This window comes from Oncorhynchus nerka, linkage group LG3 (genome assembly GCF_034236695.1).
Source record: "Oncorhynchus nerka isolate Pitt River linkage group LG3, Oner_Uvic_2.0, whole genome shotgun sequence".
Lineage (NCBI taxonomy): Eukaryota > Metazoa > Chordata > Actinopteri > Salmoniformes > Salmonidae > Oncorhynchus > Oncorhynchus nerka.
This window is the reverse complement of record NC_088398.1, coordinates 52,344,688-52,368,875: the sequence shown is the minus strand read 5'-3', so window position 1 is coordinate 52,368,875 and position 24,188 is coordinate 52,344,688. Positions and strand designations below refer to the sequence as shown.

The window sequence follows — 24,188 nt, the reverse complement described above, 5'->3', positions numbered from 1 at the left end:
TAATTGAGCATTGTGTCAGATAGGAACATACTATCCCCCTTGGCCATAAGTGAGCGGCTGGCTGGTGGACGATAAGCAAACCCTCTTAATAATTTTGGAGAAAAATGACATGAAACACAATTAACAATGTTTTAATTACATTACTAATTGCATAGTTAAGAGCAGGGTTATTTAACTTTTACTCTACGAGGTCCAGAGGCTGCTGGTTTTCTGTTCTACCTGATAATTAATTGCACCCACCTGGTGTCCCAGGTGTAAATCAGTTCCAGATTAGAGGGCAACAATGAAAGAAACACAGTGGAACTGGCTTTGAGGTACAGAGTTGAGTTTGAGAGGCTTAGAGGAAGGATATAGGATACATCTTTTTAATTACAGTGATAAGGCTCCACTAAATTAGAGATTGCCAATCAAACTTTAAAATGCTCTTGGATTGCTTTTACACACTTGCTGTTATCATTAATAACTGGCATCATTTCAACAATAGGTCTACACAGCCTGCCAATTTTCAGGGGATGATTGTCATTCGCTATCATAACAGTACTTCTAACAAGCTAAACATCTAAATGCACTGGTCCTGGCAATGCACTTCATACCAAAGGGAACTAAACTGGTTTCCCTGCGCCAAACTGTCACTTTATTCTGTTGCTGCACCTTGAGGTCATCTGTTCCAAGATTGCCAGGATGCTAGAAAGTTTGATGTGTCCATTTAGTGCAGGGATCGTCAATTAGATTCAGCCGCGGGATGATTTTTTTTCTTGAGCAGATGGATGGTCAGGGAGCCGGAACATAATTACAAGTAGCCTAATTTGTAGACTGCAAATTGACAGCTAGAAGCACAAACAGAAATAACAATGGACTAAAGCATAACAATTGGAAACATTAGGTCACCCCTTAAGGTCGGTGTCCGTGCCACTGAGGAAATCTAATTAGCATAATAAAAAAATCCCCACAAAAATCTGTCAGTTTAAGATCGAGATATCTGTTTTTTTTTGCATTGGATGCATCTCAAACCTTCCGCATCTGCGGTGAAAGTTGACAGAGCTAAAGCGATGTTTGTCAGACTGAGACAGCCCGAAAATCAGTCTTCATACAAAATTGTCTGTAGTGGCCGAACTATTATGACCCCTCTATTGAACAATGAGACTCTCACAAACACGATGGTGTTCTCCATTTTGCTCCACGATCCCCACTAGCGTCTAGGGACTAGTCTGAATTTGGTACAGCCAATCTGCCAACTAATATGACCCCTTGGTGCAAAGGTGAGACTCACGAAATTGTCTGTTTGCTCTAGGATGCCCACAGACCTCACAAGACTCATCTGAAGGTCCCCGGTACCAGTTGAAAAAATGTATGGAAGTATATATGGAGACTGTTTAGTGCCAAAAATAAGGGGTTAAATACACGTAAAAATAGATACATATAAACTAGGCAAAAAAAGAATAGTCCCTTTTTCAGCACCCTGTCTTTCAAATATAATTTGGAAAAATCTAAAATAACTAGACAGATCTTCATTGTAAAGGGTTTTTAACACTGTTTCCCATGCTTGTTCAATGAACCAAAAACAATTCATGAACATGCACCTGTGGAACGGTCGTTAAGACACTAACAGCTTACAGACTGTAGGCAATTAAGGTCACAGTTATGAAAACTTAGGACACTAAAGAGGCCATTTTACTGACTCTGACAAACAGCAAAAGAAAGATGCCCAGGGTCCCTGCTTATCTGTGTGAACGTGCCTTAGGCATGCTGCAAGGAGGCATGAGGACTGCAAATGTGGCCAGGGCAATATATTGCAATGTCCGTACTGTGAGACGCCTAAGACAGCGCTACAGGGAGACAGGACGGACAGCTGATCATCCTCACAGTGGCAGACCACATGTAACAACACCTGCACAGGATCTGTACATCCGAACATCACACCTGCAGGACAGGTACAGGATGGAAACAACAACTGCCTGAGTTACACCAGGAATGCACAATCCCTCCATCAGTGCTCAGACTGCCTGCAGTAGGCTGAGAGAGGCTGGACTGAGGGCTTGTAGGCTAGTTGTAAGGCAGGTCTTCCCCAGACATCACCGGCAACAATGTTGCCTATGGGCACAAATCCACCGTCGCTGGACCAGACAGGACTGGCAAAAAGTGCTCTTCACTGACAAGTCGCGGTTTTGTCTCATCAGGGGTGATGGTTGGATTCGCGTTTATCGTCGAAGGAATTCGCATTACACAGAGGCCTGTACTCTGGAGCGGGATCGATTTGGAGGTAGAGGGTCCGTCATGGTCTGGGGCAGTGTGTCACAGCATCATCGGACTGAGCTTGTTGTCATTGCAGGCAATCTCAACGCTGTGCGTTACAGGGAAGACAGAATGCCAAGAGTGTGCAAAGCTGTCATCAAGGCCAGCTCTCCCGCTATCTCTCTCAGAATGACCTTCTTGATCCAAATCAGTCAGGTTTCAAGACTAGTCATTCAACTGAGACTGCTCTTCTCTGTATCACGGAGGCGCTCCGCACTGCTAAAGCTAACTCTCTCTCCTCTGCTCTCATCCTTCTAGACCTATCGGCTGCCTTCGATACTGTGAACCATCAGATCCTCCTCTCCACCCTCTCCGAGTTGGGCATCTCCGGCGCGGCCCACGCTTGGATTGCGTCCTACCTGACAGGTCGCTCCTACCAGGTGGCGTGGCGAGAATCCGTCTCCACACCACGTGCTCTCACCACTGGTGTCCCCCAGGGCTCTGTTCTAGGCCCTCTCCTATTCTCGCTATACACCAAGTCACTTGGCTCTGTCATAACCTCACATGGTCTCTCCTATCATTGCTATGCAGACGACACACAATTAATCTTCTCCTTTCCCCCTTCTGATGACCAGGTGGCGAATCGCATCTCTGCATGTCTGGCAGACATATCCGTGTGGATGACGGATCACCACCTCAAGCTGAACCTCGGCAAGACGGAGCTGCTCTTCCTCCCGGGAAGGACTGCCCGTTCCATGATCTCGCCATCACGGTTGACAACTCCATTGTGTCCTCCTCCCAGAGCGCTAAGAACCTTGGCGTGATCCTGGACAACACCCTGTCGTTCTCAACTAACATCAAGGCGGTGGCCCGTTCCTGTAGGTTCATGCTCTACAACATCCGCAGAGTACGACCCTGCCTCACACAGGAAGCGGCGCAGGTCCTAATCCAGGCACTTGTCATCTCCCGTCTGGATTACTGCAACTCGCTGTTGGCTGGGCTCCCTGCCTGTGCCATTAAACCCCTACAACTCATCCAGAACGCCGCAGCCCGTCTGGTGTTCAACCTTCCCAAGTTCTCTCACGTCACCCCGCTCCTCCGCTCCCTCCACTGGCTTCCAGTTGAAGCTCGCATCCGCTACAAGACCATGGTGCTTGCCTACGGAGCTGTGAGGGAACGGCACCTCAGTACCTCCAGGCTCTGATCAGGCCCTACACCCAAACAAGGGCACTGCGTTCATCCACCTCTGGCCTGCTCGCCTCCCTACCACTGAGGAAGTACAGTTCCCGCTCAGCCCAGTCAAAACTGTTCGCTGCTCTGGCCCCCAATGGTGGAACAAACTCCCTCACGACGCCAGGACAGCGGAGTCAATCACCACCTTCCGGAGACACCTGAAACCCCACCTCTTTAAGGAATACCTAGGATAGGATAAAGTAATCCCTCTCACCCCCCCTCCCCCTGAAAAGATTTAGATGCACTACTGTTCCACTGGAGGTCATAAGGTGAATGCACCAATTTGTAAGTCGCTCTGGATAAGAGCGTCTGCTAAATGACTTAAATGTAATGTAAATGTAAATGTAAGGCAAAGGGTGGCTATTTGAAGAATCTAAAATATCAAATATATTTAGATTTGTTTAACACTTTTTTGGTTACTACATGATTCCATATATGTTATTTCATAGTTTTGATGTCTTCACTATTATTCTACAATGTAGAAAATATAACAAATAAAGAAAAACCTATGAATGAGTAGGTGTGTCCAAACTTTTAACTGATACTGTATAAAACCAAATGTCTAGGAGCAACAACAGCTCGCTCAGACACGAAGTGGTAGGCCACACAGAACGGGACCGCCAATTGCTAAAGCGTCTGTCCTCGGTTGTAACATTCACTACCGAGTTCCAAACTGCCTCTGGAAGCAACATCAGCACAATAACTGTTCGTCGGGAGCTTCATGAAACGGGTTTCCATGGCCGAGCAGCCCCACACAAGCCTAAGATCACCATGTGCAATGCCAAGCGTCTGCTGGAGTGGTGTTAAGTTTGCCACCATTGGACTCTGGAGCAGTGGAAAAGCGTTCTCTGGAGTGATGAGTCATGCTTCACCATCTGGCAGCCCGACAGACGAATCTGGGTTTGGAGGATGCCAGCAGAACGGATGCCCCAATGCATAGTGCCGACTGTAAGGTTTGGGGGAGGAGGAATAATGGTCTGGGGCTGTTTTTCATGGTTCAGGCTATGGTTTAGGCCTTAGTTCCAGTGAAGGGAAATCTTAACTCTACAGCATACAATGACATTCTAGACAATTCTGTGCTTCCAACTTTGTGGCAACAGTTTGGGTAAGCCCCTTCCTGTTTCATCATGACAATGCCCCCGTGCACAAAGCGAGGTCCATTCAGAAATGGTTTGTTGAGATCGTTGTGGAAGAACTTGACTGGCCTACACAGAGCCCTGACCTCAACTCCATCAAACACCTTTAAAATGAAAACACCGACTGCGAGCCAGGCCTAATCGCCCAAAATCATTGCCCGACCTCACTAATGCTTTTGTGGCTGAATGGAAGCAAGTCCCCGCAGCAATGTTCCAACATCTAGTGGAAAGTCTTCCCAGAAGAGTGGAGGCTGTTATAGCAGCAAAGGGGAGACCAACTCCATATTAATGTCCCTGATTTTGGTGTGTGATGTTCAACGAGCAGGCGTCCACATACTTTTGGTCATGTAGTGTAGCTTAGTAGACCCCCGCTTAGACAGGGCTTAGTCTCTTATGGGTTAAATTTGTATATGCCTATATCTCTATTATATGTGGGAATACTTTGAAAAGATTTCCAAAACGAAAATCACTTGGAGCTGATTTGCGGGTGTTTTACAGTCATTTGTGTCCAACAATAAATACATAGAATCACCCGTGGGCCAAATTCAGCCTGCAGGCCGCCAGTTGAGGAATCCTGCTCGAGTGAGACCCTCCTTGCTGTTCCTGTGTTCTGCTGTTCCAAACCCTCTCCTCGCCACAAGAACATCTGGAACGTTTCCAACACGTGAGGCATTCCAGAGCCCGCGAATTCTGACTCCACCCATCCACGAGTTTGGGTACGTTAACTGCGTGCCCTTTTTCGCTACGAGTGCCAAATACCTGTGTGTATTGGTCGCATGACGCGTCAATCATGATTTCTAGGATAGGAGGGAGGGCAGGGGCAGAGAGGTGGGGAGGAGTAGAGGCGTTGTAACTGTCAGTTGTGTTCCTCATTCTCGTCAACATCGGCTGTTGCAGACTGACTATAAGCGATTAGCAGTTTTGGGGTACTTTGAGATCTCAGTCAATGTACGGAACTATGTAAAAAAATAAGTATTGTTCTCCCTAACAGAACACCAAATATCACAGCGTAAAGTTTACTGCCGTGCACTTTGGTAACTGTGTCGGTGATGGTAAGGCAGACTGAGTAAGCTACTTTAGGTAACCTACACCTAAATAGGTTAGTTGTTTTTAACGATTTTTATTGCGAAGTTTCCTCTTCCCAATGTTCACCTATCATTGTGTGTGAAAAAGCTTTGTTGGAAGCATCCAGGACAGCGCTTTCTTTCATTGAGAGGTAGGGCTGCTGCTGCCAATCTGTGAAACTGATCGGACTTGTTGCGCGAAAAACACGTCCCTCAGGAATGCATAGTATTTTGGGTAAACCCATTATCAAAACCAATTTACATTTAAGTCTGCGCGTGTCAGTGGTGTTTTGATTTCCCAACAGGGCACATTTCCGATTGTCTATAGTGGGTGTTCCCCACCCAATCCTTTGATTCTATACCAGATAGTAGGATATACAAGTCAGGTCGACTTTGTGGACACTGGAGAGCGAACATGAGACTGGATGTGATGGACTTTCGGCATAATTAAGGACATTTAAGTAATTCACCTACCGAATGCCGGACCGGGGACGCTCTAACGGACTAAAGGAATCGCCCGAGGCCAGAAGAGCTGGAGTCCGGTTCCGTGATTTAATGTTTTTGGAAAGGCGCAGCAGACCCCTCAATACCCGGGCACTTCTGTAAATAAATGGCACCCATAAAAAAACAACGACCAACGCAGACTTACTCCGAGGCAATACGTAACATTTTGTGATTTCCTAACCTGAAACTTGAACTTGGGCTTCTGTTGAGAAGATGTCGGAGCAAGAGCATTATGGGGACGGTCTGTGCGATGATGGAGCTCCTGAGATCATCCCGCCGAGAGCGTCCGGGACGGGGAGGCGGAGCGGAGTCATCCTCCCCGGCCAGGACAACGATACCATCGCCCTGGAGGCAGTGAGGGCGGCCCCCCGCAGGAGCAGCATCATCAAGGTAAGAGATTAGTTCATTGAGGTGATTGTTGAGGCTACATGTAATGACACTGGCACATCTATCTGACCGATTTCGGTTAACAGACCTGTCAAACACAAGCGCCTGCCTTTCCCTTAGCCAATAGTTTACCATAGTTCACCCAAAGGAAACCAAATACCCAGGCTGTATATTGAAAACCCATAGGCTAGGCCTAATAGACGCACTGGAGTCTCCCATTGCAATATTCATAATGTCTATTCATCTACTTCTAATATCTCTGCAACAGACACTCGACATGGAGCCGCCGGATAAAGGACTGTCAATATTTAATAGAAGTAGGATAAGCTACAGAGGGTTGTGATTACATTAGCGTGCGAACAAGCATCAGACAAATGCCATGTATGCTACTCTTCAGAGGTGGTCTCAATTTGGTTCTCAGACGTAGTACCTCACACTGGATGACAATTGTTGTTGAGGACTTATAAGAAAGTGATCTATTTTTCAAGGAGAGAAACGTGCAGGGTGCGATGGGCTATAATAGTGTTGTGAAACTGAAATTACGTAGCCAAGGTCTATTGGTCTCTTTGGATATACAATGTAGGCAACAGCAGGTGTCACTCACTTCAGTCATGCACAGCATTATTTACTCACTCAGTACGCACTCAAAATAACTACTACTACTACCATATGGTATCGTTGTGATTTTAACTGTGTTTATGCACAAAATATTTCCTACTATGCTCCAAAGAATATAGGCTACACATTGTTCATTCAATCTGTGACGCCGCCCACACCTACTCTGAACAACACCTACTCCAAACAACACCTAATCCGAACAACACCTACTCTGAACAACACCTACTCTGAACAACACCTACTCTGAACAACACCTACTCCAAACAACACCTACTCCAAACAACACCTACTCTGAACAACACCTACTCCGAACAACACCTACTCCAAACAACACCTACTCTGAACAACACCTACTCCAAACAACACCTACTCTGAACAACACCTACTCCAAACAACACCTACTCTGAACAACACCTACTCCAAACAACACCGCACATTCCATGCCATGTGCCTGGTAATCTCAGTTCAGGTCCACACAGCGCATCACACATTCGTATTCACATGGCAAACCTGTGCCTAATCCGTGCCATTACGCACACTGGAATTATAGTGGAGTAACCTTGCTACATTTTTAAATGTATGTTATGTTAGTGTGTCTTCCTTATAGGGAGGCTCCATACTCCAGTTTGTCTGTGTGTGTGTACCTCCCAGCTGAGAGGCACTGATGTGTTGATTGTGCCAACAGAGACCTCTCTCTGTCCTATTGACAGGAAGTGTCACGAGTGATGGACAGATGGAGAGAGGAGAGGATGAGAGGGATGTCAGTGACAGGCGGGGAGGGAAGGGAACAGAGGGAGGGAGGGTGGGAGGGAGGGAAGGAAGGATGGGGAATTCTGATAGGAACCTGGCTAATGAACTGGACTTGGTTGTTTAGGGAAACCAGGTTACTCAAGGTGTCACCCCCAAAACATGCACCCCCCTCCCCAACATTTCAAATATTTTCACATGACCCTCTCCTTGTAAAATAAATTGCACATAGAATTAACTCAAAATAATGTTTACGACCACAAATAACAATTTGTTTCAAATGTTTCTTTACACTACAGTTGTGGCCAAAAGTTTTGAGAATGACACATAGTAACACAAAGTCTGCTGCCTCAGTTTGTATGATGGCAATTTGCATATACTCCAGAATGTTATGAAGAGTGATCAGATGAATTGCAAAGTTCCTCTTTGCCATGCAAATGAACTGAATCCCCCCAAAACATTTCCACTGCATTTTAGCCCTGCCACAAAAGGACCAGCTGACATCATGTCAGTGATTCTCTCGTTAACACAGGTGTGAGTGTTGACAAGGACAAGGCTGGAGATCACTCTGTCATGCTGTTTGAGTTTGAATAACAGACTGGAAGCTTCAATAGGAGGGTGGTGCTTGGAATCACGTGCCGTCATCATTGCTTTGCACAAAAAGGGCTTCACAGACAAGGGTATTTCTGCCAGTAAGATTACACCTAAATCAACCATTTATCGGATCATCAAGAAGTTCAAGGATAAGAAGGCGCTCTGAAGAAGGCTTCAGAGCGCCCAAGAAAGTCCAGCAAGCGCCAGGACTGTCTCCTAAAGTTGATTCAGCTGCGGGATCGGGGCACCACCAGTACAGAGCTTGCTCAGGAATGGCAGCAGGCAGGTGTGAGTGCATCTGCACGCACAGTGAGGCGAAGACTTTTGGAGGATGGCTTGGTGTCAAGAAGGGCAGCAAAGAAGCCGCTTCTCTCCAGGAAAAACATCAGGGACAGGCTGATATTCTGCAAAAGGTACAGGGATTGGACTGCTGAGGACTGGAGTCATTTTCTCTGATGAATCCCCTTTACGATTGTTTGGGGCATCTGGAAAAAAGCTTGTCCGGAGAAGACAAGGTGAGCGCTACCATCAGTCCTGTGTCATGCCAACAGTAAAGCATCCTGAGACCATTCATGTGTGGGGTTGCTTCTCAGCCAAGGGAGTGGGCTCACTCATCATTTTGCCTAAGAACACAGCCATGAATAAAGAATGGTACCAACACATCCTCCGAGAGCAACTTCTCCCAACCATCCAGGAACAGTTTGTTGACGACCAATGTCTTTTCCAGCATGATGGAGAACCTTGCCATAAGGCAAAAGTGATAACTAATTGGCTGGGGGGAACAAAACATTGATATTTTGGGTCCATGGCCAGGAAACTCCCCAGACCTTAATCCTATTGAGAACTTGTGGTCAATCCTCAAGAGGCGGGTGGACAAACAAAAACCCACAAATTCTGACAAACTCCAACAATTGATTATGCAAGAATGGGTTGCCATCAGTCAGGATGTGGCCCAGAAGTTAATTGACAGCATGCCAGGGCGGATTGCAGAGGTTGTGAAAAAGAATGGTCAACACTGCAAATATTGACTCTTTGCATCAACTTCATGTAATTGTCAATAAAAGCCTTTGACACTTATGAAATCATATTATGTCAATCTGGACAAACAGAAAATACATCCCTCCTTACCTTGTGGGTTTACCCAGTATTGAAGGCCTGGCTTGACAATCTCCGAATGTCATTGGATTTTTTGTGTGTTTTGTAATAGATGGTTTTATTTGTCAGTAAAAAAAACTAAAATATTTACGTATATACATTTAACATTTACATTTAAGTCATTTAGCAGACGCTCTTATCCAGAGCGACTTACAAATTGGTGCGTTCACCTTAAGACATCCAGTGGAACAGCCACTTTACAATAGTGCATCTAAATCTTTTAAGGGGGGTGAGAAGGATTACTTTATCCTATCCTAGGTATTCCTGAAAGAGGTGGGGTTTCAGGTGTTTCCGGAAGGTGGTGATTGACTCCGCTGTCCTGGCGTCGTGAGGGAGTTTGTTCCACCATTGGGGGGCCAGAGCAGCGAACAGTTTTGACTGTTGATATACACACAGTACAAAGATTTTTAAAAGTTACCCAGGATTGCACAATAAAGTCTGGTATTTACTTCCATTGTGGTCCCTATTTTTACATAAATACATATACAATGACAGACATACAGATTCATTAGACAAAAAAATGCTAGGCAAAAGAACAGACAAAAAAATGCTCGATCACCAGATGAGTATGAGAGGGGAGTTTACAATTCTTGTTTTGGCTGGTCTGTAGCTTATTCTTTAGATCAGGGGTCCCCAAACTTTTTCCTGTGAGGGCCACATAACTTTTCCCTTCTCTGATGGGGGGCCGGTGTCAGTTTGTAACAGAAAAAGTGTGACGATCGTAGGGGAGCTTAAAAAATGAATTGTTTTCCAGAAAGCCACACATAACCAAATAACCCTTTCCAGGTTCTTTACAGAAAAAAAGTCAGGAAACAAATAATAACACTATTAATGAAATAAATAATAACTAAATAACCCTCTCTGAGTTCTTCACAGAAAAAAGAGGAAATAAATAATAACTAAATAACCCTCTCTGAGTTCTTCACAGAAAAAAGAGGAAATAAATAATAACTAAATAACCCTCTCTGAGTTCTTCACAGGGTTCTTCTGAGTTCTTAGAAATAAATAATAACTAAATAACCCTCTCTGAGTTCTTCACAGAAAAAAGAGGAAATAAATAATAACTAAATAACCCTCTCTGAGTTCTTCACAGAAAAAAGAGGAAATAAATAATAACTAAATAACTCTCTCTGGGTTCTTCACAGAAAAAAAGAGGAAATAAATAATAACTAAATAACTCTCTCTGGGTTCTTCACAGAAAAAAAAGCCATGGAACATTAACTTTCTGTCGTGCCATGCACAATCTTAACAGATAAAAGTTCAGCTCAGTTGTCAGAGCAGAATCTCTCTGACACATATGAGCAGTCTCTTAAAGTTCTTGTGTTCCTTCCTTATAATCCTTTTGTAGGTTCCAGTAGGCTTGTAGACACCGCTGTTTGCAGCTCTCTCTCATCAACTTCCCTGTGAAAACCACAAAAGAAGCAGGTTGAGAAACTGAACTAAGTGATACAGCACCTACACAGCACAATACATTTCACTACCAGTATGGTTGTAAAGATGGATTTTATCCCAGTAGATTTTATTATGATTATATTTGTTTATGCTCAGAATGACTCATTCAAGTCAGAAAAGTGAGCTTACCTATGTATGTTCATCAGTGTGAACTGTGGGCCTGCATCTGGCTGGTGAGAAGTTGAATATCAGGTTCCATTCTAGTTACAGCCAGTCTCAAGCACTGATGCAAATGTTCATCTGTCAATCTTGATCTCATCGGGGTTTTCAGCAGTTTCATGCGAGAAAAGGTTTTTCGCAGATATACGTGCTGCCAAAAACTGTGGACATTTTCATTGCGTGTTTTTGATGTTTGGATATGTGTCGTTTGGGAGGGCGGCATAGAAGTCAATGAGACTGTTGGGCTTGAATGCGTCTTTCAGAACATCACAGTTCTGTAACTCAGCCAACTCAAACTGATATGAAGGCTGGGCTTCATCAATGTCGGTAACAAAGGGGTTCTGAAAAAGACGGATTTCTTTTGCATGAACATGTAGTTCACTGAATCGCACACCGAACTCCGCCTTCAGCATTTCCAGTGCTTCCACGCACTTTTCAGCTGGGAACGGGACCGCTGGGTTCGCTGTCGACAGGTTTTGGGTAGCAGGAAGATGGACGAAGTTGCGCTTTTTCACTTGTTCCAAAAGCAGCGCTAATTTCACCTCAAATGCTTTTATGTGTGAATACATGTCGCAAATGAGTTTCCCCTCGCCTTGTAGCTGCAAGTTAAGGCTGTTAAGTATTTCTGTCACGTCTGTTAAAAATGCGAGGTGCCATTTCCATTCTGGGTCGATCAGCTCTGGGACCGTTTTGTCTTTTAAATGAAGAAATGCGTTAATTTCGGGTAGCAGCTCGTAAAACGCCTCAAAACTCTGCCCCGGCTCAGCCATCGGACCTCTGTGTAGTACAGCACATCTCCGTGCGTAGACTCCAGTTCAGACAGGAATTCTTGGAACTGCCTGTGTTTAAGTCCCTTTGCTCTGATGAAGTTTATGCACGACACCACAACCTTCATTACAGAATCCCACTTCAACACTTTGCAGCACAGTGCTTGCTGGTGAATTAGGCAGTGGACTCGTAGCGGGGCGGTGAGACCCCTTTTTCCAACTCCCGGTTCATGCGTCCTATTAGACCGCGAGTTTCGCCCACCATGCTAGGAGCCCCGTCAGTCGTGATGCTAGCTAGCTTTGACCAGTCCAGGTCCAACTTCTCCATGGTTTGGCACACTTTGTCAAAAATATCCTCTCCCGTTGTAGTCCCTTTGAGACTTTGGAGGGCTGCCAGCTCCTCGCATATCTCAAAGTTTGCGCTAACTCCACGAATAAAAATGAGCAGTTGCGCTGTGTCTTGCACGTCCGTGCTCTCATCCAGTGCTAATGAAAAAAAGTCAAATTCTTTCGTCTTCTGCTGCAGCTGGGCATATACATTACTCCCGATTTCTTCAACGCGTCTGGTGATTGTACTCGCCCGACAGACTTACGGCATTAAATGCATCTTTCTTCTCGGGACACACCTCCTCCGCGACAGCATCCATACATTTCTTAACAAACTCTCCGTCAGTGAAAGGCTTACCGCTTCTTGCTATCAGTTTAGCAACCCGAAAGCTGGCCCGAACGGATGCCTGGTTCAGCTGAGCTTGGCGTACAAATGTATTCTGCTGAGATAGTAGTCCACTTTTTAGCTTTGAGAGTTTGTCTGCTCGTATTTGGCCTTGCAAGCTATCGTACTTGTCTTTGTGACGGGATTCATAGTGTCGGCGAAGATTGTATTCTTTGAATACCGCCACCGTCTCTTGACAGATGAGACAAACAGCCTTTTCTTTGCATTGAACAAAAAAAAAATTGTTTGTCCACTGCAGGTTAAATACCCTGCATTCTGAATCAATTTTTCTCTTACCTAACCTTTTCACCATTATTCCGTTCTCTCTTTGACAGGGCCGGGCCTAGGATTTTTTTTCTGGAGGCCAAATAGGAAAAAAATTCGATAGCGTCTCTGGTATTGTTCAGAGGGCCGGGCCAAATGTGCTGACGGGCCGTATCCGGCCCGCGGGCCGTAGTTTGGTGACCACTGCTTTAGATGTTTAGGGCTGCTGGTGAACCATGATGTGCAGGACTAATCAAAGTGACACTGGACTAGAACACTTGTCTTTAGGGTGTCTATAGGTTTCCATCCAATTGGCGACAGATTTCCATGAGAATATTCTAAAATCTGCATAAAAACAATACGCGCATTTTCCCATCAGTTGTTTCCATCCAATTGACTTGTTGCGGATACAACTCTATGAGTAAATACGTAGTGCATAAAATTTTTATTTTATAGTTAAATTCCCATTTTCCGAATAAAAAATACAAATTAAATGGGTTTCCATCGCATTTTAAACTGCAGGCCTAAGTATAGCGAATGTGACCTCTTTGGTATTGGCGCGTGCACGCTAGCCAACAGCTCGCAGATACAGTGCAGGTATAGCCTACTATATAATGTGATTATTATGGATAAACGTGCAAGATCATTTTATTTGTCAATCGGCAGCCAAGCACCGATCATCATGTCACCAGAATAAGACCCTCAATATTTATTGGAAAGGAGCATCTAGCTCATCACCATGCACTTTCACCACCCTGTGAAGTTCATCATAATATATTTCATCTGTTTCTTAATAAACTGCATGCTTTCCCAAGATGTCGTGACATTTTTTATCCGGAGTACTTTACTTGCATAAAAAGGTTGGATGGAAACCTGGTTAATGTCAGGCCATGTTGATGATGCTGGAATTATATTTTGGACAAACGTGCACATGCTTACAGGAGGCTTTTGAAGCCTAATCAGATTAAAACATTGTGACTGGTTGTGTTTACACCACATATAAAAGGTCAAACATTTGAAAAGTTAGGCTATATTGAAGCATTAGGTTCTAGGTGTGTGGAAAAGCTGCTTGGATTGGAGAGGAGGCAGAGCGCACCTTAAGCTTTCCTGAAAAACGGGGCCTGACAGGTTATTTTTTAAATTTAATTTTACCTTTATTTAACCAGGCAAGTCAGTTAAGAACAAATTCTTATTTTCAATGACGGCCTAGGAACAGCGGGTTAACTGCCTGTTCAGGGGCAGAACGACAGATTTGTACCTTGTCAGCTCGGGGGTTTGAACTTGCAACCTTCCGGTTACTAGTCCGACGCTCTAGGCACTAGGTAGCCTAGTAGGGCGACTTGGGAGAATGATGATCTGCAACAGACAGAGCATCTTAGTATCAGAAGTAAAAATACAGCCAGACTGGCCTGGTACTGTACCTTTCTAGACATATACACTGTCGAGAGTAGACCCACAACTGATACAAATGAAACATTCAGTTAACAGGGCTGTTGCGCTGTTATTCAAATGCCATTTTCACTGCAGCCTAGAGTACTCACTTGAGAACAGTAATACAGTTATTCATTGCATTGTGGTGTTGTAGACTAGTCTAGGTAGGCTAATTGTATTGCCCCTAACAAGATAATTATTGGGGCTTTTTGTCTTCACTGTTCTTTCATGCGCAATGCTGCACCTGGCCTCTCTGCTGCCTATATCAGCTATTCCTATTTGTTCTTGTGGATTCATATTTAAAATGTATGCAGCTTTGAATGATTTCATGTGTGGTATGATTGCTAGTTAGCCTATTGCAGATCTGGACAAACAAACCACCTACCCCTATTGTCACTATGAATGGTGGATAGAGGGCAGGATAGACAGACTGGTAGACTATATTGACCTGTGACATAGTAAAAGTCAGCGGGCGAAGAAGCGTAGTGCATAAGGGAAGAACCAAAGCATATAGGGTAGGTGCATGCAAGCAGATGAGGACATTTGGCTAGGATGGAAGAAATTCTGTAGTAAAACCTGCAAAAGAACAAATGTAAACCAGGGACAAAATGCATTGCCCGCCCCTATGCACAATAAAAAAATCACACAACCCTCCCCCTAAAAAGTTTGACAACCCTCCCCTATTTTGCAGTAAGTAATGTTCCAAAATTGTTCCTGAGAACATTAAGAAACAAAAAATGTCTGCGTGAATTTCAGTACTAGGGTATAACTTCTCCTACAGGTTTCATTGTGGTTCTGTTTAAAGTAATATTCTGAGAACGTTCAGAGAACGTTAAGAAGCAACATTCTTCTGCAGGAATTTCAGTACTTCAGCATAATGTTTTCTGCAGGGGTTCCTCATGGTTCCTCGTGGTAGGAGATAAGAAAGCTCAGGAATAATGTTTTCTGCAGGGGTTCCTCATGGTTCCTCGTGGTAGGAGATAAGAAAGCTCAGGAATAATGTTTTCTGCAGGGGTTCCTCATGGTTCCTCGTGGTAGGAGATAAGAAAGCTCAGGAATAATGTTTTCTGCAGGGGTTCCTCATGGTTCCTCGTGGTAGGAGATAAGAAAGCTCAGGAATAATGTTTTCTGCAGGGGTTCCTCATGGTTCCTCGTGGTAGGAGATAAGAAAGCTCAGGAAATATGTTTTTTGGACACATATTCAACCCATTTTTTTGTTTGCACAAAACTACCTCCATACTTTTTAAAACCGGAACCGGGTTACCTTCAGACTAGTTCCTTGACACTTGTGGAGGTTGTAGAACAAAACGGAGAACACCGTCGTGTTTGTGAGAATCTCATCTTTCCATAGTGAACCATTTCAGGGAAACATAGTAAGGTGTTCCCAGAACCTCCCTGCAACCTAAAGATGAATGTTCCCAGAACAGGAGAAATGATCACTTCCGTCCTCAGAACGTTTTAAAATGTTTCTGTTTTACCGGTCAGGTTTCATTCCTAGAACCAATGGGAAACCAAAAATGTACGTTCCCACAACTTCCAAGGAACCAAATGTGCTATCTGGTATAGTGAAGAGCCATGTGGTTACCATTCACTCACCATTTACTCCAGTGCTCATAAAAGCCGCCCACCCAGTTGATCTAATGCTAGAGTCTTATAATCCCTCTACACGAATACATAAAGCAGGATGTAGGTCTTCCTTTTCCACCAAGTTAAAATGTTTTTATTTGCAATGTTGAAATTGAGTGGTCATATTAGTTTGTAGGCCAAACCATTCGGATGCTACAGACATTTTCTTTGAGAACACCGATTTTCGGGATGTCTCATGGTCTGACAAACTCCGCTGTAGCTCAGCCACCTTCTACCGTCAATGCAGAAGGCCGACATCGGCAGATGTGGTGGATTGAGACACAGCACATGCAAAAAACAGATATCTCTAGCTTAAACTGACGGATTTTGATGGGGATGCGCCAATTGACTCTTAATTAAAACCTACAGTACATTCTGTTCTCAGCATCAACTAAACTCTATCTTCTATCTTGTTCAGGTGTGTTGGCCGTTCCCACTAATTGGCTCCCCTTTTGAAATCGGGTCTGTTTGAAATCTCACTGATGCCATGACACAATAAAAAAGAAATGTGTTTGCATAAATTAATTCAATTCATTTTCATGCGTCCTATCTTTGCTTGGAGTTCAACATAGTTAACCCAAAATAAGCTACCATTGTAATTAAAAGTCTCATTGAAACCTTTACATTTTGTTCAAAACATTCACTACATTTAGAGAATGTTCTCCAAACATGATTTAATTACCTTCAAATAACCCATCATTTCCATTCCCAGAACATTAACATTAACCCTAGTAAAACGTTCTCAGAACCTCCCTGCAACATAAAAATGAACGTGGCCAGGACATGTGAAATGTTCACTTCCCTTCTCATAATGTTTAACAAACTTTTACGTTTTACCGGTTAGGAAATTACGGCTTTGTTCCAATGAGAAACAAAAAATGTACATTCCCACAACTTCCATAGAACCAAATGTGCTAGTTGAGGTCTGTGCAAAGGTAGTGTTCTGTTCAGAGGTACTACACCTTAGACTTCCTGTCACTCTCTCACTGTAGAAGGAAAAATAGAACAAAAGTCAGTCATTCACATGATCAGGCACTAGATGACCAGAAAGTTACACTAGCTGGCTACACTGGTCACACTGTGTCTCTGTCTGCCATTTCACTAGTAACCATAGTACCAGGTGCCTAGAAACATCCACAACAGAAGAAGATAAATATGCAACATGTCCAATATTGTGACCTTACCAATTGGACTGACTGGGCTGTCTGAAATACACTATGATCCACTACACACACTCTGCCCTTGGGAAAAGCCACTCACACTAAAATGCTTCAGCAAACAGACAGATGTATCTATTAAGGGAGGATTTCAACTTGTTGCCCTGGGAAAGCATACAGATACGCTCTCACCCTGTGTGTGTGTGTGTGTGTGTGTGTGTGTGTGTGTGTGTGGACTGGGACAACGAAAGGATATTAAGGAATAATCGATTCCTTCATGTTCTCTGTGTCTTCCGCTGCCTGGCCTGCGAGTCAGTCTTGGATCAAAGTAATCTGGATTATTATAATGCCTCTTGTTTCTGCCTTGCCTTTCCAAACTCTGTGTAGACATCCCAGCTAGCACATAATGTTCTGAGATCCAAATGTTTCTTAGAGTTGGTGATAGAGTGGTTGTCCAAGGATTATTTTTCATACCTTCCCACAACTTTCTGGGGACGGTGCAGGAAAGTTGCTTGGCTTTGGAACATTCTCAGCATATTTAAGGAACATTATTTTCTTGGTATTTCATTACTTTAACAGAACGTTTCCTAAAAGTTCAAATATGGTTACATTTAAAACAATTTTTGACAAATGTTCTAGGAACATCATCCAACTGGTTTGACATTGGGAATGTTCTCAAATAGTTCAGAGAATGTTAAGAAATACCGTTCTTCTGTAGGAATTTCAGTACATCAGCATAATGTTTCCTCGTGGTTCTATTTAAAGTAATGTTCTCAGAACATACTTTTTTTTCTTAGTAAAAACCACAAGAAAACATTAGTAACATTCAAAGAACATTCTAAGAATGTTATTTAAAAACATATACATTCCATTCCCAGCATCAACAGACTCTCTATATCCTCAATCTTGTTAAGTGTGTTCAGGTGTGTTGGCCGCACCCACTAATTGGCCACACCTGATCCAGCAAACAGTTTTTGTTTGACATCGGCTGCTGAACTTGCTGGGCTTCGATTCAGACCCACGAGTATCCCACCTTTAACTCTCTCACTGTTTCTCTCTCTCTGTGTCTCTCTCTCCCACTGTTTCTCTCTCTCTATCTCTCTTTGTCTCTCAATTTCAATTGAAGGGGTTTTATTGGCATGGGAAACATATGTTTACATTGCCAAAGAAAGTGAAATAGATCATAAACAAAAACAATAAACAATAAAAGATTAACAGTAAACATTACACTTACAAAAGTTCCAAAATAATAAAGACATTTCAAATGTCATATTATGTCTATATACAGTCTTGTGCAAATAGTTAAATTACAAACGGAAAATAAATAAACATAAATATAGATTTACAATGGTGTTTGTTCTTCACTGGTTACCCTTTTCTTGTGGCAACAGGTCACAAATCTTGCTGCTGTGATTGCACACTGTAATATTTCACCCAGTAGATATGGGAGTTTATCAAAATTAGGTTGGATTTCAAATTCTTTGTGGATCTGGGTAACATGAGGGAAATATGCGTCTCTAATATGGTCATACATTTGGCAGGAGGTTAGGAAGTGCAGCTCAGTTTCCACCTCATTTTGTGGGCAGTGTGTACATAGCCTGTCTTCTCTTGAGAGCCAAGACTGCCTTTGCCTGGCATTCTCAATAGCAAGGCTATGTTCACTAAGTCTGTACATAGTCAAAGATTTCCTTAATTTTGGGTCAGTCACTGTGGTCAGGTATTCTGCCACTGTGTACTCTCTGTTTAGGACCAAATAGCATTCTTTTTTTTCTCTTCTTTTTTAAAAATTGAATTTTACCCCTTTTTCTCCCCAATTTCATGGTATCCAATTGTTGTAGTAGCTACTATCTTGTCTCATCGCTACAACTCCCGTACGGGCTCGGGAGAGACGAAGGTTGAAAGTCATGCGTCCTCCGATACACAACCCAACCAAGCCGCACTGCTTCTTAACACAGTGCACATCCAACCCGGAAGCCAGCCGCACCAATGCGCCGGAGGAAACACCGTGCACCTGGCCACCTTGGCTAGCGCCCAGCCCGCCACAGGAGTCGCTGGTGCGCGATGAGACAAGGACACCCCTACCGACCAAGCCCTCCGTAACCCGGGCGACGCTAGGCCAATTGTGCGTCGCCCCACGGACCTCCCGGTCGCGGCCGGTTACGACAGAGCCTGGGCGCGAACCCAGGGACTCTGATGGCACAGCTGGCGCTGCAGTACAGCACCCTTAACCACTGCACCACCCGGGAGGCCCTGGACCAAATAGCATTCTAGTTTGCTCAGTTTTTTTGCTATTATTAATCATTTTTTGTTTTCTCGTGATTTGTTTGGTTCCAAGGGTGTAAAGTCCTTAAGTAAAAATACTTGAAAGTACTACTTAAGTAGTTTTTTGGAGTATCTGTACTTTACTTTACTATTTATATTTGAAAACTTTTACTTCACTACATTCCTAAAGAAAATATTGTACTTATTTTTCCTGACAACCCAAAGTACTCGTTACATTTTGAATGCTTAGCAGGACAGGAACATTGTGAAATTCACACTTATCAAGTGAACACATGGTTATCCCTACTGTCTGTGGTCTGGCGGACTCACTAAACACAAATATCTATACTTTTACTCAAGTATGACAATTGGGTACTTTTCCCACCACTGGTTAGGTCTAATTGTGTTGCTGTCCTGGGGCTTCTATATCTCCCTATCCCCCTCTCTCCCCTGCTGTGCAGCCCTGCACTAGACAATGATTTGCTTACAAAGTACACTTGGCTCCGGGTCAAACATAATGGGTGTGTGTGTATGTGTGAGCGTGTGTTTATCGGAGTGTATGTGTGTAGCTATTCTCTACAGGAGGGGACTGCCGTATGTTAGTGTGTGTGTGTGTGTGTGTAGGGGAGATACTGGAGCCTCTGTCCTTCAGTGTCATCCTCCTACTGGTAGCACAGCACCCCTGGAACTGCTCATCATGAGGCTGTGTGTCAGTGTGTGTGCGTATGTGTTTGCCTTGAGGAGTCGGCCTGAATCAAATAGAAACTAAGACATATTGCCCTGTGACAGCTGCTTTAGCCACCTATGAAAGACACTTTATCCCTGACACTTTTAGCATACAGTATCACACGGTACGAGTCAGGTCTGCCACCAAACTATTTCCGTACTAATTGGCTTTATACCTTCGCCAGTATACCGTGATCTGCATTTCTCCCTTTCAGTTGAGCTGTTGGGAGTTTGTGTTGACATGAGTAGCCAGGATAAGCAGAGAGAGAGAGAGAGAGGTGGAGACAGGGAGAGACAGAGGAGGGAGAGAGAAAGCGAGGAGGGGAAGAGAGATAAGGAGGAGGAGGGCGAGCCCTATCTGCACGCTGCTTCCTGTTTAGTAATATCCTCTCTGCAGATGATGTTGTTGAGTTCCTCCCTTTCTCTCTGTTACATAGTTTACTCTTCTGAATAGCTGTTATTGTGAGTGTTTTGTCAGGGTCATGACATAAAATGAACTTCAACTAACCAGACACAGACAGACAGACAGACAGACAGACAGACAGACAGACAGACAGACAGACAGACAGGCAGGCAGGCAGGCAGGCAGGCAGGCAGGCAGGCAGACAGACAGACAGACAGACAGACAGACAGACAGACAGACAGACAGACAGACAGACAGGCAGGCAGGCAGGCAGGCAGGCAGACAGGCAGGCAGGCAGGCAGGCAGGCAGACAGACAGACAGACAGACAGACAGACAGACAGACAGACACAGACAGACAGACTAAGTGTGTTTAGACATGTACAAAATGAAGTGCAAAGGTAGAAAATGTGCCTGAAATGTCGAAAGGGGAGGAAAGAGGAAAAGTAGAGACGGATGTGCAGAGAGGACGTAGAGAGAGATAAACAGAGTGTAAGAAAGCGATTAACTGAGAGAGAGATTTACACAGTAAAGGAAGGGCTGTGAATGGTGCAGTCTATATGTGTGTGCGAGCTTGTAGGCGTGTGTGTGCATGTGTGTTTGCTCACTAGTGCATGGTGTTTTACCTCAGGGTGGAGCAGACGGGAGAAGGGCTCTGGAGAGTTAGAAATAAGGCTGATTTGGGCCTGCTTCAACACCTTTAGGTCAATACAGCAGAGCCTACAGGAAACTGGAGGGCCATGGGATGGTTGGCCCCGTTAGGGGTGAACAGGGTGGACTCACACACGCACACACACGCACGAACACCAGTGTTGGGGGTAATGCTTTACAAAAGTAACATGTTACGTAATCAGAATACTTTTATGAGCACCATAGTAAAGTAACGTGTTACTTTTTCAAATTGGATCATTTTATTTTGGTGACTTTGTCAAACAATGTGTGCGTTACTTTCAGAATCATATCTCTACCAGGCACATGTTTCAATGATTTTTAAAACAATTTCCCCGCAATTCTACCCTGTTTCTTAACAGGGAGAATCGGCTCTGGGAAGAAAGGGTGCCATTCTTCTCTTCTCACTCCAAAATGTTCTTTGGCACACACACACACATGCACTAAACTATTTTTCTTAGATTTTGCCAAAATAAATTCTATTAAAAAAAGTGTTTTAATGACTAGATTACTATCTACTCCCTGAAAATCCCACCCCCAATAATTAATTGAAAGGTCTTAAACCCTACCAACCCTAAGACTCACAAACATCCCGCCTTCTTTCCCTGACAATCCCACCCACTGTGATCGATTGACAGGCCAAGCTGTTTAGAATGTGTCCAGGATAACTCATGACAATGAGGAAATAAAATCGAAAATGGGAGGAATAATATTGTTTTACCCAATAATAATTTTTATTTTGTACTTGCTAGTTTAAGAAAAAGCCAAGCTGTTTTGTCACATATAATTCGATCACAATAATGTAGTAACAATTTTCTTTCTCAATATGGCAGTGCAATCTTGTAGGGCATTGAACAAGTACTGTCAACTTGAAAATACAAACTGGAGTTTTGCATTTAAATTAGCTATATATATCCATAAATTGCAGCGCAGAATCTGCAATAAAAATAATAAACTGTAGCTCCGGTAATATGGGTCATATTTGAAAGGTTTGGCGAGAGCAGGTGTCCCTAACAATTTCTTTCATAAGATCTACTTTATACCAAAGAAATCTGCAAGTAGGCTACAGCCTGCATATGTTGTTATTGTGTAGGCCTAATATGATGAATAGAAACAAAGAACAGCACTGTCTGCATACATAATGTAATTGTATTTTGGTTCTTAAAACCACATTTCTAGTCTACCACATTTTGAAAAAAAATCTTTCTACTGTAGCCTACCTTGAGAATCTTGCCATTTTAAGATGAGAGAGAATACATTTGAACAAATCTGTAGCCTGCAGATACAGGACTAGGCTGCTATAAATTATGTTTAATAGTGGCCTTTTAAACAACACACCACAGTGAGTAGACTAGATATTTTACAACAAATCGTTAAGAAACAGAATAATCATGAAAAGTATGAGGAATAACAAAAGTGTAGTCTCAGCTGGAAGTACCCATGCTGATGTCTATTCAATGCTGGTCTGACCAACCGGAAACCATGCTTCAAGACTGCTTTGATCACGCGGACTGGGATATGTTCTGGGTAGCCTCGGATAATAACATTGATGTATACACGGACACGGTGACTGAGTTCATCAGGAAGTGTACAAGGGATGTTGTTCCCACTGTGACTATTAAAACCTACCCAAACCAGAAACCGTGGATAGATGGCAGCATTCGCGCTTAACTGAAAGCGTGAACCACCGCATTTAACTATGTCAAGGTGACTGGGAATATAGTTGAATACAAACAGTGAAGTTATTCCTTCCGTAAGTCAATCAAACAGGCAAAACGTCAGTATAGAGACAAAGTGAAGTCGCAATTCAACGGCTCAGACACAAGTCTTATGTGACAGGGTCTACAGACAATCACAGACTACAAAGGGAAAACCAGCCACGTCACGGACACTGACGTCTTGCTCTCAGACAAGCTAAACACCTTCTTCGCCCGCTTTGAGGATAACACAGTGCCACCGACGCGGCCCATTACCAAGAACTGTGGGCTCTCCTTCTCCGTGGCCAATGTGAGTAAGATATCTAAGCGTGTTAACCCTCCCAAGGTTGTCGGCCCAGACGGCATCCCTAGCCGCCTCTTCAGAGCATGCGCAGACCCGCTGGCTGGAGTGTTTACGGACATCTTCAATCTCTCCCTATCCCAGTCTGCTGTCCCCACTTGCTTGTCCACCATTGTTTCTGTACCCAAGAAAGCAAAGGTAACTGAACTAAATGACTATCGCCCCGTAGCGCTAACTTCTGTCATCATGAAGTGCTTTGAGAGACTAGTTAATTAAGGATCATATCACCTCTACCTGGCATGCCCTGATCTGTTTCACCTGTTCCTGTGATTGACTCCACCCCCACTAGGTGTCGCTTATTTTCCCCAGTGTATTTATCCCCGTGTTTCCTGTCTCTCTGTGCCAGTTCGTCTTGAATGTTAGTCAAGTCAACCAGCGTGTTTTTCCCATACTCCTTTTGCTATTCTCTTTTTGTTAGTCTTCCTGGTTTTGAACCCTGCCTGACTCTGGACTACTTTCCCACCTGCCTGATCATCCTGTAGATGATCAATAGATCCACAGATGATGCAATTACACTGCCCTATCCCATCTGGACAAGAGGAATAACTATGTAAGAATTCTGCTCATTCACTATAGCTCAGCCTTCAACACCATTGTACCCTCAAAGCTCATCATCAAGCTCGGGGCCCTGGGTCTGAACTGCGCCCTGTGCAACTGGGTCCTGGACTTCCTGATGGGCCGCCCCCAGGTGGTGAAGGTAGGAAACAACACCTCCACTTCACTTATCCTCAACACTGGGGGCCCCACAAGGGTGTGTACTCAGCCCCCTTCTGTACTCCCTGTTCACCCATGACCCCCTGTTCACCCGTCAACAAAATGAAGGAGCTGATCGTG

General features: G+C 43.9%; 1 protein-coding gene across 1 annotated transcript in view; it reads left to right on the top strand.

The window, feature by feature from the left end:
* Window positions 1-5,474: 5,474 nt before the first annotated feature.
* The window catches only part of LOC115125508 (inactive phospholipase C-like protein 1), a 198,009-nt gene continuing 179,295 nt past the window's right edge, over window positions 5,475-24,188 (top strand). The window contains 1 exon segment of the mRNA XM_065013322.1: window positions 5,475-6,559. Coding sequence (XP_064869394.1) covers window positions 6,383-6,559 — 177 coding nt within the window. The 5' untranslated portion in view covers window positions 5,475-6,382.